Source organism: Calidris pugnax, unplaced genomic scaffold (assembly GCF_001431845.1).
Source record: "Calidris pugnax isolate Ruff unplaced genomic scaffold, ASM143184v1 scaffold326, whole genome shotgun sequence".
Taxonomy (NCBI): domain Eukaryota; kingdom Metazoa; phylum Chordata; class Aves; order Charadriiformes; family Scolopacidae; genus Calidris; species Calidris pugnax.
Genome location: NW_015091265.1, coordinates 2,066,484 through 2,086,609, shown reverse-complemented (window position 1 = coordinate 2,086,609; position 20,126 = coordinate 2,066,484). Strand labels below are relative to the sequence as shown.

The 20,126-nt window shown below is 37.1% G+C and overlaps 1 protein-coding gene across 1 annotated transcript in view; it reads left to right on the top strand.

Annotated features, from left to right (window-relative positions):
* Nucleotides 1-20,126, top strand: part of EDIL3 (EGF-like repeats and discoidin I-like domains 3) — a 187,898-nt gene that overhangs the window by 136,559 nt on the left and 31,213 nt on the right. Inside the window, exon 9 of the mRNA XM_014960493.1 lies at nt 1,553-1,737. Within this exon, the coding sequence (XP_014815979.1) occupies nt 1,553-1,737 (185 nt within the window). The remainder of the gene's footprint in view (nt 1-1,552; nt 1,738-20,126) is intronic.

Sequence of the window (20,126 nt, the reverse complement as noted above, 5' to 3'; positions counted from 1 at the left end):
TCCTTATAATTCCAGTTAATTCTGTGTTAAAGCTACAGGAGAAACAGAAAGTAGAATCCAACTGAAAGGTCTTTGCTAATAATATCAAAGAAACTGAAAAAAGAATCAGGTCTTTAAATCTGGGTAAACATACAGTGGAGGAAATGGACTTCTAAGATAAAAACAACCAGCTTTGATATCTAGCTCAAATAAAGTTAAAAACAAAATAAAGACTCTTAAGGTGTTTTAAGTGGTCATACAGTGCTCTGGCTCTATCAAGAGACACCAGCTGAGTAGAGTCATGGTCCCAGCAGGAGAGCCCTCACAGCCTACATGTGTGCTTTAAGAAACACAGCTGGTGACTCAGCAAATGATCCTTCCAGCCCAGTGATGTGGGATGTGAGTCTTGGGAAAACCTCTGTCTTCCTAGTGATACATAAAGCCAAGGTCCTGTGCATCTGCAGTGATGATGCACTCCTTGCAAAACCACATTTTTTAGCTCCTGGGCACACTCTCACTCAATGAGATAGAGTATGCCAAATTTTTTTTTTTTTATTTAACTGCGTCAAGTCAGCTACTGAACTAAGTAGGATTACCAAATTTGTGAAGTGAAAACTTTGGGACAACTGCACGTGTGCAGGTTTTTGACAACTCAGGGAGGAAGGAAATGAGAAAACTGTGTCTTTTTATGTTGCCATCTCCCTCTGTCACCTTTTCCTTAAACAACCCCCACCTCTCTACACTCCCTTTCAGCTAGTTGTAGAGAGCAATAAGGTTGAAGGGTTTCTTCCCTCATCTGGGTCCAAATGTACCTTCTATGTTCCCAGAGTACAATAGCAAGGCAGAGGAATGTAAAGTCACTTATTTATTTTTATTTTTATTCTTTTTTCATGGACACTCAGCAGAGAAAGAACAAGCCAAACATATATCTTTTGCTACAATCAAAATAATTCAATGATATGGGACATCCACCTGGTTTAAACAAATAGGCCATTAACTCTTCTCCTAAGCGATTATCACCAACAATTCTCCTTCCTTCACAGTTGTTTTCCTGTAGTCTTTCATTCTGTCAATTGGCGTTGGGGCTTTCTAAGTTTTTGGCTAGATGTCAAGCAATTAAAAAATGTGAAGAACCTCATTTCTTGTTAACATTTTACTTCAGCAGTGGTTTTAAGGAAAATAAATGTTTCCTCAGTAGGCAAACACATGGTTGATGTGACATGGCATAAAAACATGATCAAATTGAACTTAATAGGGGACACAATAACAATCTGATGGACAGGAAAATAAAATCAAGATAAAAAGAGATGAAAGTCAACCTTTCTGTTTGTTTGCCTTCACATATTTATGCCAGGATAATATATGTTGAATTCTCTATTTTGTTTCTGATTCTTCCTAGGTAGTGTTGAGATAAAGTGCCTTGAATTAGCTATTTTTCATTTGTTTGGTTGCAAGTTTCTTTAACAATAGCAGTGATTAAAGCCTTTTCTTTGAGAAGTGCTAGGTTTCTTTTCCATAGGAAAAGGTAAACCACTGACGGAGATAAGTAGGTGGTGCTCTTTTGCTGTTCCAGGTTGCTCTGAACCCCTGGGGATGAAATCTGGACATATACAGGACTACCAAATTACTGCCTCCAGTGTTTTCCGTACACTCAACATGGACATGTTCACTTGGGAGCCCAGGAAAGCCCGGCTGGACAAGCAAGGCAAAGTTAATGCCTGGACCTCGGGCCACAACGACCAGTCACAGTGGTTGCAGGTGAAGTTTCACATATGTTTTCCCAAATGTTTATCTTCTTTGTGTTTCAGGTATGGGAATGGTTGACTGGTTTAGGATTATATTCGTATTTTCCAGTTTCTGAGTGTAGCCACCCTAGCTCTGTCACCTGTAGATGATGAAGCTATGAAAGCCCACACAGATCGTCATGTCTTTGGTACCTCAGTTGCAGACCCTGCTCAGGGAAACCTTCATCTCCACTAGCCAAATCTTACAAGTTGTGCAGCAGCCATGAATTTTCCTTTTTTAAAGAACACGAATGGTAATTGCTGGTCTGTTTTGATAGTTTCTCCTCTTTTGTTAAGAGACATGATATTTTTTCCCCCCTTCTTTCTAAAGCTCCCTGAAAAAGCACATCTACTTCAGCTTCATCCACATTAGCAGGTGTGGCCCATAGAAATTATCTTTGTCTAATTGAGACTGTTCAAAATTACCTTCCAACATTGCTCTGAAGCTAGCAATACTGATTCAGTGCATGAATTCATTATAAAGCTGTGCACAGGGGTTGTTTTCAGCCTAGGAGTGATTTATACAAATCAGTAGTGTGCTAACGTGAAAGATTGCAATAAATCACTGGTATGGAAGACTATTTGACCAGTCACTGACACATTTACATTTTCTGAACTGTTGAAAACAGCAGTGTTTTGAGTCAGCTGCCAGTTGCAGTGCAGTTCTCAGTGGGAAGCCTCAATAGCACTAGACGTGGCTACTAACCAGCTGCAATCTTTTCATATATAAATTATGACATATTAGCTTTTTTACCTACAGTTGCTAAGCAATTTAGCAATACGATTACATCTTTTCTCCCAAGTTTACACATGTTCTGAAAGGAAGGAGCAGTTGCCTTGTCTATTTAGCTTTTGAATAACTGAAGGTCCTGGGATTTGCTGAAGATGTTTTAGAGCAGCTTTTTGAAATAGCAGTTAGTAACTTCTGGAGAGGAGGAAAATTTTATTGCTGTGTTTTATGGTGGAGAAGCAGATGAAAATTTTTCTTCGTGTAAAAGAAAGGCAGGTGTAGCACAGCCAGTTTTAGCCCCATCAGTGATATCATGAAACTAAGGGTGTGCAGATACTTTGCAGAAATATCCTGTGGTGTGCTGTTTCTCCTGTGGGTCACAGTGGATTTTTAGTTAACTACAGAAGCCAAGAGGCTGCAGAGTAAATTCTCATATTCTAAAACTTTCCATTCTATTCTAAGTTTTCTGTTTGAATCTACCTGAACAGCAAATTTAATCTGACAATTTGCAGACTCTCTGTAAGTCCTTGAAGTATCAGAGATACGTCTTTTAATCTGGTGAAAAGAAAGCTGTGAAGAAATTTTTGTCTTTTAGTTCATTTATCATATGGATATGGTGTGAGTTCTTACTGAATGTAGGAATGTGGGAATCTTCGCAGGAATGTAAGCAATTTACCCTTTCCTGGAAGTTATTATACTTAAAATATTTCTCCAAAAGATTATCATAATATTTCTTGTTTGAAAAAGAAACAAATAAAATCAAAAACCAGGAGGCATCAAATCCTTTTATTTTTTCAGTCTAAGTCGCTTGTTAACTTCAGTTGTAGGTTGATAATTTTGAGTTCAGTCTGTGAGTAGAGATGGACTCACATACTTCAAGTCTAAGTAACGATTCTGTAAGACAGACATGCCTGTCATTTAAATTTGTGTGTTCGTTGTTGACAGTTGTGTTTTTCCTTTAAAATACTGTATTGTATTACAACTTTTTAACACACTGACTGCAATTTAATCATCATGCTGCTTCCGTAGAACTTAGTCAAAACACATTTGGCAGAAAGACCATGTGGAAACAAACTTATCTGTATGCCTTTTTCCCTCAGCAATTGCCTATTACAAGGAATAATCCCTATAGTGATTCCATGGTACTCTAAAACAGGCTTAAAAACATAGATTTCTGGATTTCTCTAAAGTAGCTGGCCTACTAATATAATATTTCACTGTGTTCACTTTCCATGCCTTTTGAATTTTCTCCACATGCCTTATTTGTTGTATCTTTTGTAATTTTCACTAGAAAACCTATAAAATTGGGTAAAAGCATACTGAATCCCTTTAAAAATGATTCTTGTAGTGTGTCGTATGTGGATGACTTGAACAGGTCTGTTCTGACTTACAGCTATTTTGGAGGATCCTTACCCAAATGCCATTGCTATCAACTGTTCCTCTGCTTAAAAGCTTGTGTGCTGACATACATCTCAGAGCACCTGCTGTGATAATGGTTGCTGAGAGGTGATGTTTGCATCATGCATAAATGCTACTTGCTATTTATGGGCAGTTTACAGCACTTTTGAATGAACCCTAGTGATAAATTCTTCTCTGTCACAAGCTGGGGTTTGTTTACTTGTTTTTCTCTCAAATTGGAAAATTCTGAATCTTCTATGTGTTTGAAAAATGCAGCCATTAACGAGTACACTCATTGTTTCAACGTGTTCTGGATTGCTACAGCCATAATTGATCTCCAGAGGCAGGAATATGAAGTGGTATGTGGTTCCACACACAAACTGTACATTTTAGGGATCAAGAAGTATATTCACTTTATTGGTGTTGCAAAAAATCTGTTTGATCTAGACTCTTTTCACTCACGAACTCCAAGTTCCCCATGCAACACTCCTTTACACCAAGCACCTCTATTAGTAATGGAAGAGTCTTTTTGTGATGTGGGGGAAAAGTTAATGATAATAATGAAGTAAAAGATGACCAAAATCCTACTTTTGTGGCTCAGTCATAATCTGGGTCTGAATTCCCCAGCATGCTTGCTCAAGGGCACTCTTGCTGTGACTTTAAAGAAGATGCTGCAGATGCCATGTCAGTTACCTGGCCTAATTCATAGCACAAGAGTTTCCATTAATTCCTACCTCTTCAGTGCCTCTGTACTCATCACAGTTGAAATCCAATGTGAGCAATCAGTGCTAGCAACTCTCTCTACTTTAGTGATTCTCTTTCGGAGATACTTCTGTGAAATCATCTGAATAAAATTAAAGATTAAGGGGGAGGCGGGAAGTGAAATTAAGAAGAAAAAAAAATAAGTAACAGTTTGTTTCCCATAATTAGGTATAAATTTATTATAAACTAAGTGAGGTAAAGCAGTTCAGGTTAATTACTGAGAAAAGACAGAAAAGCCTAAACTTCACTTTCCTTTAAGGCATCCACTTTCCCTCATTATTTTGATTTACTTGTCAGCATCTTTTACTATCTTGAACCAGTTCACAGGCTTTCCCCATGATGTCTTCCTGAACTACCATGACCAGGCTGCTTTCCCAGCTTGGAGAGTGCTTCTGCTCCTCCAGGAGCATTCCAGCCAGTCACCCAACTTACCATTTCTTCAGTTATTTGACATTAAAGGAAATGTTAAAGTACTTCCCAGCTTATGCTCAGAATGAGGCACTGAACCTGTAAAGATTATTGAAAATTATTCCTACTGATCTTTCAGATACAGATTTTCAATGTTGTGTATCATTTTCCTACCCAATACTAGAAACCTAACCAAGACAATTCAAAGAAATTAATTTTTTCCTCAAAACCCATTCCCACTCTGCTAATAATTTTCTGCAGTTATAAATTATGAAATGAGGACAGTGGCTTAAGCTGCCTTTTCTCTGTTTACTGTTAATTAAGTTGTGGTGTTTTAAAATATTTCCTTATTTCTGCTACATTGAGAGGTGCCATATCTGTCATTGTATTGATTTCCCACTCTCTCTCACTGCCTAATAAGGACAGCAACACCTTGCAGTTTAATGCCTTCACCCGTTTGTCCTTTGCCTGGTGCTTCAGCAAATAATTTCTCTAGTGCTGTTTCTCTGATCTAGCATCCTCTGCAGCATTCCTCAACACTGAGGCATCCCTGATCATTTGGTGTCTCCAAATACCTGGAGCTTTCTTCTCTACACTCAACTGTCTCCTTTGCATAAATTGTTTTGTATGTTATCCAAGTTCTAACTTTATAATTTTACATGGATACTGGTAGCATTTTATCTTAAAACTGGTGGTGTGCTGGTGCTGGTTTTTTTTTTGAAAGTCTGTATCTCTACAGAGCACAGCTGGATGAAAAGGATGCCCATCTTGGAAGCCTGCTGAGGTTCCTTTTATATCTCCATATTATCCTCAGGTCACCAGCAACACTGCAGCAGCTTTATGTTTCTAGTTGCACTTGAGACTTTAAAACAGCTTACTCTCTGCAAAAATGACTTTCATCTGGTTGCTTAGCTTGTATTTTGCTGCAAAGCTAGTGGAAGGTTCTGCAGCTTGACGTGCATGAGTGGTAAACCTGACAGAGTTTATCCACAGTCCTTTTGTATAGTTACCATTGAGCTCAGAAGAGTTAAGAAAATCATCCCTCCCATAAGTAGCAGAGTGGCTGCAACAAGGAATGTATTATTCTAATGTTTATCTTGCTGATGCTATGTGATGGAATCATCTAAACACTACTAGGGGAAAAAAAACAGTTGCTGATAAAGATAGCAGATTGTTTGAAGATTGGCAAAGCAACTGTTACATATATACCTACACGATTCTCAAATGTGATGATTGCCAGGAGTATAATACATTTGGGTTGGTTATTTTTCTGCCAACCTAATCTCCAGTATTAGACAATATTGCTGAGATTTTTAATTAACGCTATTAGAAAACAATTGTCTCAGGGTTGCAATTGACTTATTCTTTCAGTCTAATACATTACCCTCTTTTTTACATCACAGTCTCTTGGTTGAAAAAAAAAGGCAGAATTGTATGCCAAATATTTATTCACTTTTGGTCACATATGCGCAAGACCATCTCTACCTACAAAGTGTCATGCCATCAAAGGATCTACGTATCTTCATTGTCTAGCATACATTTACAGTGTTTAAGCTTCTAAGGGATCAAAAGAAAGAGTTATTTAAAGGGTAAACCAGACCACACTTCTACTCAGTTTTTCTTACAGAGTAATCTTACAGAAAGGAGACTTTGTGCTACCTTTCTCTGGTATTTACAAAACCATATAGTAGTACCTGTTGTGCTTTGCACCACCATCACAAGTTATCTGACTGTCTAAATTCTAAGATAAATGAGGATTAAGAGAAGATGCCTAATGCTGTGTCAGCTTCAGCAGTCTCATGCAAACACAGCTAACATGAGCCTAGAGAGATAACCCAGACCTTTTTTTGCATTTCACCAAGTTATTGGCTGTACAACCTGATGCAAAGGGGCTAAACTACAGCAAAATTTAATTTTATCAGTCCTATATATAAAATTTACGTATGCAATTTATAGATATTTACTTCTAATAAGCTGCTTAGGGTCCTTCTGTAATCAATGGGAAAAGGATAGCACTATCAGGGAATAATTCATGCTACCCGAGTCAGTGTCCAAAGTTTCCTGTTATGAATCACCCTGGAGATATGCCTTTACTCAGCCACAGAGAGAGAGATAGACAATTAGCTTAAACTAGAAAATTAATTTTTGAATCATGAAAGTTACGTGAGGTGAATCCTTCCCGTTTTTTAATATGGGATGAGAACACTATTTTTCATCTCATATCGGTCAACTGAGCTTATTTTAATGTTGGTGTTCATTCTGACATCACTAAAAAAAAAGGAATGATTTTTCCTATCTCTAATGGGGTATTTGCTTCTCGTCTATTATCGCACCTGCCTTTTTCTCCTCTTCTTTGTTATATTTACCTGTTTATTTGTAATGAATTTTGCAGAGGCTTACGACATAGGAAATGACTACACTGTAGCATTTCCTAAATGCTGAAAACACCTCATAAGGAGAAAATTGTGTGCATTGTCTAATTATCTTTTGAATTGTGTTGTTAGAAAAGCAAGCATTAAGACCAATACTGGTTAAAGTAGCCAAATAAGTGGTTTCTGCCTGGCCACCAGTTTAAAGATTGTTTTTAACACCCACATTCTGGAAGGAAAAAAAAAAACAACCACGCTTAACAACATCTTAATTAAATAAGGACTTGAAAGACCAAAAATTGGAATGGGATAAAATGTTAGTTTAAGACCAATCTAGTAATTAACATAATGAGGAAGTTACATGACTTCTAGAAGGCTTGGACTGCTAAGCAGTGTGTTGAGATTAGTCTTTGAAAGATACTGTTTTCTATAGGAATTGTAAGCTTAATTATAACACATTATAAACAAAGGGCATGTATCTTTCTCTGCAGCTTCAATAAACCAAAGGCATCACCAACAGATCGGGAGACAAATCAATGTCCTTTGCATGTGCAGCAACAAAAGGTCTCTCTCAATTCTCCAGATGCAAAGGTGGTAGTGTTTTTTAATTGTAATTTCTCACATGCAGAAAAGTGAGTTCTCAGATCTCAGGTGGCAAAAGACAAGGTGTACGGAGATTAACTTTTCTTTGTGCCATGCATTTTACTGGGGTACTGAAAGATATTTACAGTCAATCTTGGTCATTTTATCCTTTTAACTCAAAGTCATCTTTTCCTTTTCTTGTGGTTCTTGGCAAGGCAGCTGCCATTTTCTGCTTGAAGAACTTGGACGCTCAGCTTTGGCATCTCTTTACTCTTACGCTTACGTAGATGAGGAGTTTCACAGAGTAATATTCTGTTCACACAGTCTGATAGTACACAGGATGCAGAAACATAACAGGACAGGTTGTGATTAAATTATTAATATGGTTCTTTCCTTTCCCATACTTTCCCAGAAACTCACTATAGATAAATTTCCCTCTAAAAAAAAAGACAGTGTAGAATAAGGAAGTAATGTACAAACAGTTCTGAGTGATTTAGTCAAAGACAAAGGCAGGTTAAGAGAGGGACCCACTTCTAAATTGCACACTGTTGAATTTACTGATTTTGCACTGCCTGGGCTAGAATGCCAAACAGGTCACTTTACTGACTTCTTCGCTTGCCCATAAATCATAGACTTAAGTTTTCTTTTAACTGTATAGCTCGAGATGAAGAACAAGCCTTTTTTCTTTTTCTTTTTTATTCTTTTTTTTTTTTTTTAAACTCTGATCTCTCCATATGTTGCCACTGCTTTTTTAACACTACTAACAGATATATAGCTTAGAGAAATGCTATTAAGAAGTATGCCTTGATTTCCTAGCTGCAGTCACCTGCCAGCAAATATTTGATGGCCATTCCAGAGGTCACTCTCTAACCCAGTTTTTCCCAAAAATCATTTCGAGTTAAATGCATTATTCACATTAATAATGTTACTAAATTGTGCATTTCAGCCTTGCCCTTCCTAAATGGCTTTTGACTTTGCAAAGCTTTCTTCTGCAATTCATTTTACGGAAATGTTTATAGTAGTAATTGAATTTAAGCCTTGAAATTAAATAAGGGAGCATAAAATCTTAGTTTATTTTGCCTTTTCAATGCAGAATTTAGGCTCTATTTTATCATATAGGTAGTGAAGTTTAAAGCCTTGGTAGAATCTTTGATTTTAACTCTGGTTAGATACAATGAGATTGTTAGAAGGACAGGCAGAGAATCTCTTTGTTGTGAGGTGTCTAAGAAATAGGTAACAAATAGATACAGCATGATTATTTCCCGTGATAAAAATTTGCATGCTAACACCTTCATAAACAGATACAAAAGAAAGAGTCCATCTGAACTGAAAAATAGGTATAGATTAAGACTTTACAGGATAAAAATGTTTCATTGCAGAGAGTCGTACCCTTTTCAGTGAATTATATTCCCTACTCTCTTATTAAGCCTTCAGTAAAAAATGAGGGGTTAACTCAGCCTTCCAGAGCCTATCTTTGAAACATAACAAAGTCATCATCACTAACAAAAATTACTTGCGAAGTTTCCATAAACAGTTCAATCATGTCTAGCTCTAAAGCATTGCAAGGGAGTACTGTCAGTTCCCTTATTGACTTGTAGTTTTTCTCAGTGTATCACTTCCCTGCAGATGAAAGTTAAATTGAATAATGACCCATTTCCTATTACAATAACAGGTTTTGATCTTGCTTTAAAAAATCTGGGAGTGTAAGCAAAAGCTCCCTGGTTGTTCTGAATTTTGATATCCATAGGATTGGAGTCTGAAGTATTTTTTGTTACTGTGTATTTACAGTGAAAATTTTGCTCTTACTGGATGCCAATAGCAGCACCTTCTCAAAATAGAGTGCATTAAATTTTAATGGAAGATGTTAGTTTTTCAGTGTCTTAAATTTCTGCCTGTTTTACCTAGCTTTTCCATTGATTTGAAATAACATTTTGTCTCTTAAAATAACAGAATGGCTACAAAATTGGCTAGATAGGAATAGAGATGGAAAGGATGCAAACGTGTTTCTTATGCCTGCCTTCTTCTTCCATGGCAGTGCTTCAAAATAGAATCCACTTTTTCTTAATAAAGCTGTTAATTGTTTTCATAGCTACATCTGAATTGGTTTTAGACTCAAGCACAATTGGACACAGTTGTCGCCTCACAGCACTTTCAGTCTCAACAAGACAAAAGGATGACAAAGAAAATACAGATGATGGAGAGAAATGAAGCCGCCTTGACGAGGTCAAGTGTCTTTAAGCATCAAAAAATACCTGCTGTAAAAATAGATGAGACAAAAGCCAGTGCAGGCTGAAAGGAAAAGAACAGAGTGGAACTGAGTCTAGTTCTGTTTTCTGATAGCTCGATGCTTTATTAACTGGAGTGTGCTGTTTTTATTAGCACTGAGCGTTTGTTCCTAAGTGTTCCTTCTTGACTAAGCAAGGCACTTATATTTTCTTCATGTACCTGTCAAGATCTTATGACTAAAATATACAAAGGTCTTGGAAAGCTATTCTTCACTGACTAGGACTCTCAATTTTGTATTCATATGATTTTAGTCTTTATGCTACTTTAAAAATGCAATGAAGCTGTATTACAAGATTCTGATTGACTTCAGAACATGTTTGTTCAAAATCTGTTATTCGTTTTCTTATTGTGTTCCCTACATATAGTGGATAGGGACAGATTGGTTCCTAGATTGGCAAACAGTGAACAGAGCTCGTATCTCTTTTGCTAAGTAAATAGTGGAATTGACACCAAACCACAAAGAAGTAGTGGTGGACAAGGAACCTTAAATTAACCTAAATTAGAAGGCAATAAACTACCTTCCAGCCTTCTCCAGAGGACGAGGAAATGTGCCTCACCAGGCTGACATTTACCTAACAGGGAGCAGAAAAATAAAAATCATACCTCAGCGTGCTAAAGCACCACATAAAGTAGACACGGATATTTCCCTTGCTGTTTCTGAATCTGAGACCATTCATTGGTTTCATCATGTGTTTTTCCTTAATAACATCCCGATCATAGTTTAGTGTTGGTCTCAGCAGAATACTTAATAGCTTGGCTTTTTTGATTTTGGTTTCCATGTTAACTCAGGTGTGTCTATATAGCAATGTATTGTGCAAGGCCCTCTTTCCACTCTGCTTAATAACATTCATCCTGCTTGATCCTCAAGTAACGCAAGAGCAGTTCTCCTGTCAGAAAACATGACATAAGAGAAAAACCTTAGCAGAAAAGGTGAGAAAGAGAGAAGGAGAATTTAAAAGGGAAATCACAGTAGACACAAAAATACTGCAACTAAACATTTCTTCAATTATCTGGGTCTTGTTCAAGATCACCTTGAGACTTGTATTATGGAGTATCAGAACATGCTCTTGTGGGAATTTCCCAACTGATTTTGGGCTTGAGTCTGCATGTACATATACTCACAGGAGCTGAGACTTACTCAACAGGCATAAAGATAGAAATAGAGGCAAATTTTCTCAGAACAGAGCCATGTTTTTTAATCTATAATTCATCTTTGACATCAGGACAGAGCTGAGATGGTATCTGAGTTCACAGTGCTTTTGCTCACGTTTGATAGTTTTCTCTAAAATAAGTCAGATAACGGGTTGTTTTAAAGGAATGCATACTTTAAAACTTAGTCCTTGGGATTACAAGAACTTCCTGCCTAATTATGCCCTATACATAACCAAGTCTTAATTGCTTTTGTTGTTGGAGTGGTCTCCTTAGAAGCTTCATGTTTAATTAACCACAAGATATATTAATCCTATTTCAACCCAGCCTTTCTTTGTTGTATAATTAAGCAGAAAAATATTTTCACAATTAGAAGTTAATTCTATATATAGCTACTAAAAGGAAGACACCTCTGTAAATTATACAGATCTGTTATTTCTAATGGCAAAAGGGAAAACATTCAGCTCTATTTTAATGGGTCATCTTTTTTAGGAGATAACAGGAAATAGAATACACCAATACTGTTTTCAGCTTAGAATTATTAAGAAGAAAACTATCAGAATCAGAGGCCTTACTGAAGATAGTTAGTGATCTCCCTTTGACAACATCAGAAATACTACAAAGGCATGATAACAGTATTTACAAATTTAGGAATAGACACTCACTGTGTGTTCCTTTATCTGAATTTATTTTTACTGACTTGACTTTGGGATGTCCCTCAGTTTTTCTTATTTATATTTATTTATATTTCAGTTACATTGAACTCAAACACTGCTGTTATATACCACATATACAAATACTGGGAGTTGTTGGACTAGATGATCTCTGGAGGTCCCTCCCAATCCCATATCATTCTGTGATTCAGTTTTTATGTATTTTCCTACATTATGTAGGAAAATTTTTTTGTATTTTCCTACATAATGCAAGCACCCTGAACTTTTAGAAACCTCAACAGCACTTTGGAGGAGTAGCTAAGACTAACTTTTTTGGACAAGTACCAGACAGCCTCAGCTGATGTTGTTTCATGAAGCCAAAGAACAAAAGTAACAGATTTTTAGAAGGTGGTTTATTGACTCACTAGCTAACTTACATGGCAATACTGAGACTATAAAACTCAGTGATCAATTGATTTGGCAATGCATAGATGCCTCCCCACTCAATAAGGGCCTCAGAGCATGACAGTCGCATGGCTGAGAGTCCACCAGAGAAGAAAACTCTAATGTTTTCAGTGTCTCTCATGGAACCTGTGAAGGTTCTTCATCCACTTCAAGAGGATCTCTGCAAATAATATGTTTTTCTTCCTTATGTAAATACGTGTTGCACGTTAATACATGTACAATGAATGGGGTGAACCTTGGTCAAAGCATGTGGACATCACAAGTGATGGATTGCACACAAGGAGAACATGAGCCAAATCCAAATGAGCTAATGGCAGTGATAGCTTGACCGTCAGTAGCGAGCTGCCTGGTGACTAAAGAGCCAATGATACATTCATTTTGCTTTTAGACAAGCTTGCCTGTTTCCTGCCTGCAAATCTGCCTCCACTGGGAGGACTGCTTTACTCAAAATAAACCTCAGAGCTGCTTTAAAACAGCTGCCAGTTTAGTTATTAGTGGTTGACCGTTTTTCACAGCATCTGCCACCAAACTGTTTATTCTATTCACTTCCTCCAAATATACATCGATATAAATGGCAGGACCCCAGTAGGATTTGCTTTGTGTTCAGAAATACATCAGAGGGGTTGTTTTTATTTGAGAGGAGCTTAGAAGTCTTGTTTTCCAAGGTTCACAGCAATAATTCATAGTCCTAGAAAGTCTTTTGATATTAAAAATTAAATCTCTGTTTTATGAGAATTTAAGGGTTATTTGGGGGGTTGTATCAGAGAGTTTTGACATGGTTCCTTTTATTTTCTTTATTCCCCATCCTACTGTATGTAATTTTATGCTGCTTTGGCAATCTGACTTTCTGCATATAAGAAAAATACTTGTAATTCTTAGATAATTTTCCATTTAAAATGTACATCATAAATAAAACACAAGAGAATGAACGAAGGATCTTTTGAGAATTTTGTGTGTCTGAGTTGCTTTAAATCTCTGCAGCTGCATATGAGGAGGGTGCAATCTTTCTCCTTTTCCACCATAATTTATTTAACTTTTCTGATTGCATTCCACTTTTATCATAAAGTGTCATAAAATGTTATCTGGTTTTAGTTCTAATGAAACAATAATAGCACACACAATCAGAGCAAGAGAGCATAGGTATCAAAGGACCCCAGTGTTGTATTTTTTGACCCTCTGAAAAGTCAAACTTCAAATGGAATAATAGCACACTGGGAAAAAATGGAGCAGTTGGAAATAAATGTTGTCATGTTGAGTAACATCTAACTCTGTGATTTAAAAAAGTCTGTCAGCTATTATGGAAGCTCACTCGGAAGGTGGAAATTGTGGCTAATCAATTTACATTGCAGTCTTCCCACATTGCATGAGCCTTTCCATTTCATTTTGACTGAAACAAGAACTGAACTCTGGGAATTAGATTTTATTTCTTGCATTAAAAGATATAAGCAAGTTAAACTTTAATGCACAAGAAAATAAATGAAAACATTAAAATTAATTATTCAAATTTAATCTGTTCCTCAGTTTTACAGAGAACCGTAAATCTCATTTGAGCATTGCACTTCAGCCACTTAGGCAACGTGGTCTTTAAAATTGGAATACAGACTCAGTATGAGGAGCTTTCTAGGCAATTTGATCATCTGTCATGTTGCATTTTGTCACCCCATTATTTCACAGATTAAAGGGAAATGCATACAAAGAAACTCAATGCCATGACTCTAAAAAGCCATTGTTTATAAAATACAGATCTCTTCACTGAACTTGATTTAAATCATCATGTACCAGGGATAAAATCAAGGCAGGCAGTTCTGCTATTTTATTATAAAAATTATCTTATCACACCAACTTTAGGACCACATTGCTCACAAAAGACTGTAGGAAATATTTGGAAATATTTTTACAGCTCAGGAACTGCCATTAACTAATGTATTACAGTAATGTAAAATGTGGAGTTTGAAGTTTGGGGTTTTTGGGGGTTTTTTGGGTTTTTTGACAGAAACATTAATATCCAAGGTAAACAATGTCTACTTGAAGCAGTAGTAAAAGATGGCAGAGAGTGTATGTTCAGATATGGGTGGCAGCATGCTGATCTTCACTCCTTAAGTTCAAGTTAAAAATAGATGCTGCGATGTTTCAAAAATCAGTATCAGAACTCTGATCCAGAATATGGTGAAGTCAGTGTAAGTGTTGGTATTTCTTTCAGTATATTTTTGCCACAGTGCATATGGTAACGACTGGGAGTAAACAGTGTCATGCACTGCAACCCCTAGTCATACATCTCTCTACTTTACTAGAGAAATCACTCCTGTTAAATGCAGGATTTGTTGTCCATAGCATCCTGTCTATGATTTCTAGCTGAGTTGCCTCAAGTACTGAACAAACCTTTACCGACTTGTTTTTGAGTTGTGTGGATTTTTTTTAACTTTGAGCTGAACTTTTAAAGTTCTCTGTATGTAACATAACAAAAAAGTCAGAAAAGAGTATGGAGAAAGTGGGTTGGGAATGCAATATTTCACAATGTAAGAATGAAGTGAGGTCAATATGTTAGCAGGTGGCAGGTTTACACAAATAAAAGGAAAGTTATCCATTAAGAGCTAGAACTGAACTCATTAGAGTAGTGGCCATCCATACCACTAGCCACTTCTAGACTCTATGAACTGAGGACTTAGGAATTTCATGCTTTCTGCAGCCCTGTTTATTCTCTGTACTGCCCTAAAGTGGATAGCAAGATACTGGTCGTTGTGCATGAATAAGGGAAGTATGTGTGACAATAACTGGAGGACATCAACAGTAGAGGTCAATTTGTAGGAGGTGGTTTTACACAATGCATGATAGACCAGAGAAACTCTGACAAATGATTTTGTGGCTGTGAAAAGTTGATTTGAATGCAAGGGGAGACTGGACACAAACTCATCCTGTTCTTACAGGAAGACACCCATTAAGAATTACTAAATAGACAAAGCACATGATGCTCAAGAAATTTCCTTACCTGAAACTTAATGGAGCCTTCAGGTGTATTAGGCCAACATATATATATATATTTGCCTTTTGTAACTGCTTTTGGCCACTTTTGGAAGCCAACTACTGGGCCCCTGGTTTGCACCAGTACAGCTTGCCCACTCTTGTTGGTCTTCTGTGGAGATAGTTGGCGTACAAAAATACTACAGTCAAAGAAAGAGAAAAATTAACTCAAAAAGAAGGTTGGGACAGCATAATGATGTTTCATTAATATAGTATTCTTTATTATTACCAGATTTCTGTGTAATCTGTTTATTAGGAAAACTGTTTTCAAAAATTTCTGTTTCATTTAGCTGGAAGTAAATGCTCAGTGCTTCAGATCAAATATGGGGCACGTGTTTCTGCAGTCAAAGAATCAAAATAGTTTTCTCCACTGAGCCTGCATAATCTAATTGATTCAGGAATAATATCAAAAGACTAATTTATGGATGCTACTCTAATTTTATAGAACTTTCAGGTTTATTTCTGCAGAAACATATCCTGGAACTTTTGCTCCAGTTTACAATAGCACTTTTCCTGGTTTATAATTCTCTAAAAAGATGATTTCATTAGGATTCCATACTGTGCACAGCTGTGTCTGTATTTTTCCTTAATCTATTCAGCCAAATCTAAGCAAGTCACTGGCACTCTGTCTCTCCGGTCTCCCTTAAAGGGAGGCAAAGAGCAATTACTGCTTTCCTGAGATGCCTATCTGGAACATACAGAACAAAAGGCCCTCTGGAGGAATCGGTTCTCTTCATTGACTCCCCATTCATTCTCCTGAGTTGACATGGTTAGCTTTTGTAGGAGCTTGCCTTTCAGAAAAAAGGAGATTCGTTGAGATTGTCTACCCCAACATGTCATTCATTATTTTGACTTGAAGTAATTTTAATAATATGATATATATTATTATAATATCAGTATTATTAGTATATAACATACATTATATATTTCAATATAATTATTGATTTTATTTCTATATTAATAGGGTCCTAATCTGAAATACATTCCTACACAATAATTTCAGTGCTAACAATGGTATTGTGCCAGCATGCTGTCCCCTGAAATTAACACATGCCTTTTCCAGTTAGCCACCAGGAAATGGAGTAAGTTTGTGGGGCTGACAATCAGGGCAATCAGATGTATGGACAGATAACACGAAGTACTTGAATCTGGTTTTAGCAAATCTATTGGTTTGATCCACAACTCTGGACTGAGTCCCTAAAGCACCATCAGGTGGACAAAAAGCATTGCATTAGAACAGGATGAAAAGTACCTGAGGTCTGCCAAGGGGCTTCCTTATATCCTATAAAGCCTCTATATGTATCTCTTCCTCTTTCGATTTTTATATATTTCATCTCAAGCACTGTGCTGTATTTCGCATTATATAGTTGAAATACCTTCACCATAGAATGAATTACCTAAATAAGCAATTAAGCAAGTAGCCAGGAGAACAACACACTTTATGTTATTACCTAATTGTTTCATTATCAATATTTCTAAACTCTTAAATTACCATTATGTGTGACAGTGTCAAGTGATCTTCACTTTATTGTCTGTTATTAACTAAAATTGCACAGCAAAGTTTATAATTCATAAAGGAATAGAAGACCCAACAAAAGATGGTTTTCCACAGCAGAATATTGAGATGTGACTGACGGTCAGTGAAATTTTAAATGTACTGAGGGGAGCTTTGATTTATATAAATGACAATATTTTCAGCCTAGTTAAATAAATGATTGGAGAATAGGCAAGATGCTGATAGCGAGCTATGTAGAATAAGATTAATTTACTGCAGCCTCCAATGTTTGTGGCAAATTGATGAGTAAGTAATCAAGGCATAGAAAGTAATTAGCTGTGTCCACTATAAATGCTAGCAGAGCAAAAAGACAGAGATTTTATAATCTGATTACTCAAATCTGCATTACTTTCTTAGTATCAAAATGACCACTGTAAAATGCACCTGCTTTAATAGTACTTGTAAAATGTCATTGTCAGAACACACTATACTAATAAGGAAGACATTCAGAATTATTGTTGCACTACAAATATCACAGGAAGCATAGCTGCATGAATTTAGATGAGTGAGCACTGTAACATGTACTTAAGTAACTTCATGCAACAAGAGCTTCAATTTTTTTGTAAGAACTCATAGGAAACCCTTGCTTATACAGAAGCTGAAAGATTTTTCCCTCTGCTGTTTTTCACTCTGATCAAGGTTAAAGCTCACTGTGTTAGCTGAAGCTCACAGTAATAAAAATGTGTGATTTAGGCTTAAGATGTTTCAGTGGTCTGGCACCCTCAAAGTACAGAAGTTTTTTCTTGTGTTGAGATGGAATTTCCCGTGTTCCAGTTTGTGCCCGATACCCCTTGTCCTGTCACCAGGCACCACTGAAAGGAGTCTGGCCCCATCCTCTTGACACCTGCCCTTTAGATATTTATAAGCAATGATGAGATCTCCTCTCAGTCTTCTCTTCTCCTTGCTAAGCAGACCCAGGTGTCTCAGTCTTTCCTCAATTAGATGATGCTCCAGTCCCTTGACTGTCCCTTGTATATATTTGTGCAAATATACATTTTTACAGATTTCAACAAATATAGAAATATTTATAAAAAGATTTAGTCTTTCATAATAGTATCAATGCCTTTGCATTTTATTTTTACTGAGTTTTACACACACTTAACAACTATTACATTGTCCATCCCACATAGTTAATAATGTCCAGCAGTTAGACTTAGCTTCCTTTTGTTTTTGTTTGAGCACAAACAAGCTCCAAGTGCTCTCTAGAGTATTTCAGGCAGCTCTGCATCTCTAAGAGCACCTGAGCCTGAAGAGGTTGCTGGCTGGAAATTGAGATTCATGCATAATGACCTGGTGAGGTTCTCAGAGGTCTCAGCAGAAGTCCTGTCACCTACTTTTCATTACCTTTGCAGATGGAAGTCTTTTCTCATTCTGCTCACAAGCCCTCTGCAAGAAAAGGGGCTTGCCTGTTTTCCTGGCTAGAGAGTTAAGTTAGCAGGGTCTGAATTTCCATTCAGAAGCTCCAAGTGACTGTGGCTGCTGGCTTCCTCTGGGAAACAGGAACATGTTGCAGACCTGGTGAGGTGTTCTTGATTAGCTGCATCACAAGAGGTGAAGCGGTGACTGTTGTTTTTGCAGAATACATCAAAAGCCTTACATGATGTTCAAATTCATTGATCTGATGCATCATGTTAGATTGGATGATACATTGCAGTCATGCACTGGTCACACTACCAGAATAGAAATTAAATCAGAATTACGTGTCTAAGGTGGAAAAAAATGTTGTCATTAACAGTGTCTGTATTTCTTTTCAAATTTGTGGGGAGATTTTGCTCAGTAGCTGTAATCCACACCTTTGCACTTCTGTCTACCGTGCCAAAATTGTGGGATTTAGCAGGCAGATAAGGGTATCCTGAGGTGCATATTGATTTTATAATGTAAGTATGTCATTTCCAAGACAAAGGAGGCCAGAATCTTTTAAACATTTTACCAATGAAAAGTAACACAGGTGCCAGACTCATGTTAAAAGTTGTCAGTCTTACTGCAGAAAAATCCAATACAACCTACCTACCCTGAAAAATAATTCATGTTAAGATAACGACTCTGCCCTTAAACAGGAGCAGCCTGAGCCATGTAGCCAACATCCAGCTATAGTTTTCTTGTGGATATTTCATCCCCTTAAAATAAACAAAGGCTTGCATTTACACATCTTTGCCACCTGTCCTCTTGCCTCCTGTCCTTCCATCCATCTCAGCCATGCCAACATTCAGTGCAGGCTCCTAATCGTTGTGTTGGTCAAAGCCTGCACAAGCGGCCAAGCTGGAAGCCATGAAGGCAGGAGGTTGGCCATCTGCCTCCTACTCTCCATATGCCTCCATATGCCTGTGGTTGGCAACCCTATGCAGAGACCACCACTTTGCTGCTGGACATCTCTTTTCTAGATGGATATCTGACAGTTTTATGGTATCAATGCTCTACAGCAGCACTTACCAAGTCCTTCCTTCTCCTTCCCTGGCGATTCATGAATATCATGGGCACCTACTTACTGAAAGTAGAGGGAAAATATTTCATTTTAATCATAAAAGCTGCTGCGTTATTTGGGCAGGTACAATGTCTTGAGCATGGTGGTTTGGAAAGAGTGCTTAAAGCATGCATGGCAGTGGAGTAATCTACTGCTAATTGGTATTTGTCACTGCAGCTAGCCAAACAACCTGCAAGGTTTCAGCTCTTTTTGCATTTATACAATCACAAGGCAGTAAGATGACAAGATTTCAAATCAGGCATGCTGCATACACTATAAATATTCTGCATTAATGTGCATCTAATGCTTACTCATCAAAAGAGGAGCAAAATTATAAAACTAGAGGAGTCTGAGCATGCACTAATTCAACACAGGTGACTTGAGGGAAAAAGATTTGATTCTCAGACAATCGGTTCAATATCAGGGAATTACAGCATATTACATCAGAACTGATTTCTCTTTTAGTGCATCTAAGCTTGTTACCTTAATGATCAAATGCTGTTGTGTTTCATCTCTATGTTTCTAAT